Source organism: Parus major, unplaced genomic scaffold (genome assembly GCF_001522545.3).
Source record: "Parus major isolate Abel unplaced genomic scaffold, Parus_major1.1 Scaffold518, whole genome shotgun sequence".
NCBI lineage: Eukaryota > Metazoa > Chordata > Aves > Passeriformes > Paridae > Parus > Parus major.
The window spans coordinates 8108-10977 of NW_015379406.1; the positions used below are offsets into that span (position 1 = coordinate 8108).

At 45.2% G+C, this 2870-nt stretch overlaps 2 protein-coding genes across 4 annotated transcripts in view; both read right to left on the bottom strand.

The window, feature by feature from the left end:
- LOC107199237 (olfactory receptor 14J1-like) overlaps positions 1-152 on the bottom strand; it is a 2343-nt gene extending 2191 nt beyond the window's left edge. Inside the window, exon 1 of the mRNA XM_015616576.3 lies at positions 38-152. Within this exon, the coding sequence (XP_015472062.2) occupies positions 38-152 (115 nt within the window). The remainder of the gene's footprint in view (positions 1-37) is intronic.
- Positions 7-2417, bottom strand: LOC107199236 (RNA-binding protein FUS). 3 transcript variants are annotated; one of them, XM_033511721.1, is made up of 3 exons: positions 1960-2417; positions 701-837; positions 7-306 (listed from the first exon to the last, which is right to left on the bottom strand). In XM_033511721.1, exons 1-3 carry the CDS (start codon positions 2115-2117, stop codon positions 179-181), a joined length of 423 nt encoding a protein of 140 aa, XP_033367612.1. In that variant the 5' UTR covers positions 2118-2417; the 3' UTR covers positions 7-178. The 3 variants fall into 3 exon arrangements, 2 of the variants coding, with proteins under 2 accessions (XP_033367612.1, XP_018861059.1); XM_019005514.2 differs by having other exon boundaries at positions 695-837; positions 1960-2416; XR_004495715.1 differs by lacking the exons at positions 7-306; positions 1960-2417 and adding an exon at positions 1310-1514 and having other exon boundaries at positions 446-837.
- Between the last annotated feature and the right edge of the window lie 453 nt (positions 2418-2870).

Sequence of the window (2870 nt, forward strand, 5' to 3'; positions counted from 1 at the left end):
GGGCTTTCACAGCCCCATTCCACACTCCATTTCCCACCTGGAGCCCCTGGTGCCTCTGAGTTCTGCTTCCCCAGCCCCAGGGACGCTCTCCTTGTCTGCCCATTCCCCCACGGTCTCTGGGCAGGGATGGCCTCAGTGGGGGCTGCTGACATCCTCAGCAACTTGGAGGCTCCCGCACTCACCCCATGGCCCCACGGTTCCTGTGGCTGCGCCTGCGCACGAAGCCACCCCGGGAGCTGAAGGTCTCGCCTGGCTCCTGGAACCCCCCAGAGCTCAGCACTAAGCCATGCTGGGAATAGCTGCCAACTGGGATGGAAAATCTGGGATCAGGGAATGCTGGGGGGGGCGGTGACTGGTCCTGCCCCAAATCCCAGTGATCCTATCCCAAATCCCAATGATTGTTCCCCAAATCCCAGGCATTCTGCCCCAAATTCCAAGAATTCTCCCCTAAATCCCACAAATTCTGCCCCGAATCCCAGGGATTCTGCCCCAAATTTGGTAATTTTTTTCCCAAAATCCCACAATTTTTGGGGAATTTCTACCACTGTATCTTGGGGGGGGGTGTTGTAGGACAACTGTTCCCATCCCAAACACCCAAATTCCACCCGGTATCCCCCAATTTCAGTCCCAATTTTGCCCAAAATCCACAGAATTTGCCCCAAAATCCCGGAGTTTTTTAGGAACATGACCTCACAGCTACCAGAGCTGTACTGGCCCTGCTGGCTGTAGCTCAGGGGAGGGGGTGGGTTGTAGGACGACTGCTGGTCATAGCTTTGCTGGCTGTGGCCCCTGCTCAGGGCTTGGCCATAGCTGGAGCTGCCAAAGCCGCTGCCGTAACTGTGGGAAAAACATAAAAAATGGGAATTTCAGCCCAAAATACAGGAATTAGAAGTGGAATGAGGGGAGGGAGGGATGGGGGTTGGCTAAAAAAGGAGGGGGAGAGTGAGCGGGAATGTGGAGTTTATTGGAAATATTTGGAATGCACCCAAAAATCTCCTGGAATTCATCAAAAGCACCTAGAATTTACCCAAAAATCACCAATATCACCTAAAATCACCCAATATCACCTGGAATTTACCCCAAATCACCTGGACTTCATTGAAACCAGGTGATTTTTGGAATTCACCCAAAAATCACCCCAAAAAACCCAAAATTCACCTAAAAATCCCTAGAATTACCAAGGTAACTGGGAATGCATTTGGCATTACTGGGAGTAACTGGGAACCAGTCTGGGGTTACTGGTCTGGAGTCTGGGTTACTGATACCCATCAATAACTAATTAATAATTAATTAGTGATTAATTAACGACCTGGCAGAGGCAGCAGTGGGGGGCTGAGAGTAGCCCGGGTACGAGGAGCTCTGGCTGTAGCTGCTCTGGGAGCTCTGCCCAGAGCCAAAGCTGCCAGAGCCGTAGGAGGGAGAAGCCGCTGACACCGAGAAACCTGGGGATAAACTGGGGAAAAACGGGGGGAAAACAGGAAAAACAGGGAGAAATAGGGATAAACGGGGGGAAAACGGGGGGAAAACAGGAAAAACAGGGAGAAATAGGGATAAACAGGGGGAAAACAGGAAAAACAGGGAGAAATAGGGATAAACAGGGGGAAAACGAAGTGGGAAAAACAGGAATGATGGGAATAATGGGGAAAGTGGGAATGATGGGAGTAAACCAGGAGAAACGGGATGGTCAAAAACTGGGGTCACTTTTGGGTTCAGATTTGGGCATTTCAGGGCAGTTTCAGGTACAAAGGCGACGATTTTGGGTACAGGGGGATATAACACCTGGGATTTTTGGGAATTCCAGGATTTTTGGGATCACTCACTGCTCTGGCTCTGCCCAGGCAGCTCTGGGATCACTTTGGGGGATTTCAGAGCAGTTTTAGGTACAGAAGTGCAGATTTCGGTAAAGCAAGATAGAGGGATGGGGATTTTTGGGAATTCCAGATTTTTGGGATTGCTCACCGCTCTAGTTCTGGCCGTAGGAGCCACTGTAGCCACCCTGGCTGTAGCCCAAGCCCATGTCTGAGCCCTGGCCGTAGCCGCTGTAGCTCTGCTGGGAGTAGCCCTGCTCCCCGCCCCACCATGAGTAGCTCTGGCAGGGGGGGCGGGGTAGGTGCCATAGCTGCCGAGGGAAAACTCAAATCCCGTTAAAATTCCCCGGGAATCCCGTGGGAAAAGGATTCCTTAGGGATGGGGGGAGGGGGCCATACCTTTGCATCATCTGGGGAGGGAAGGGTTAAAATGGGGTTAATCCATGGGAAATGGCCCCAAATAAAGAGATTTTTAAATGTAGTGAGAGGTTATGAGCTAATAAAAGCCTTTTAATTATGTGTTTAAGTCTAATTGTAGTAATAAGTATAAATAATAAATGAATATTTCAAGTTTATTAATTTTCTAAGATTTTTTAAGTTTAAATTTTCAATATAATTAGTAAATAATCACTATAAATAATGCATTATTTTATAAATATATTATGTATATTATTTATAGCAATATATGTAATATTAAAAATATCTCAACTCTTTATATTAAGTAATCAATGCTTATTGAAAAAGTATTTTAATTACAGAATCAAGAGCAAAACTACTTTAGAATTAACTCACTTATTATGTAATTAATAAATATAGGAGTGTTTTAATGACAGGATTAAGACCAAAAATCTCTTCGAAGCAACTCATTACTTATTAATTATTAAAAAAATATTTTTGATGATGGAATTAAGAACAAAAATATCTTGGAATTAACTCATTAATTATCATTAATTATTAAAAAAGTGTTTTTAATTAGGGGATTAAGAGCAAAAATCTCTTGCTTGATATACATCATGCTTTTAATTAGGAAAATTAACACAAAGCTAACATTAAAAACATTTA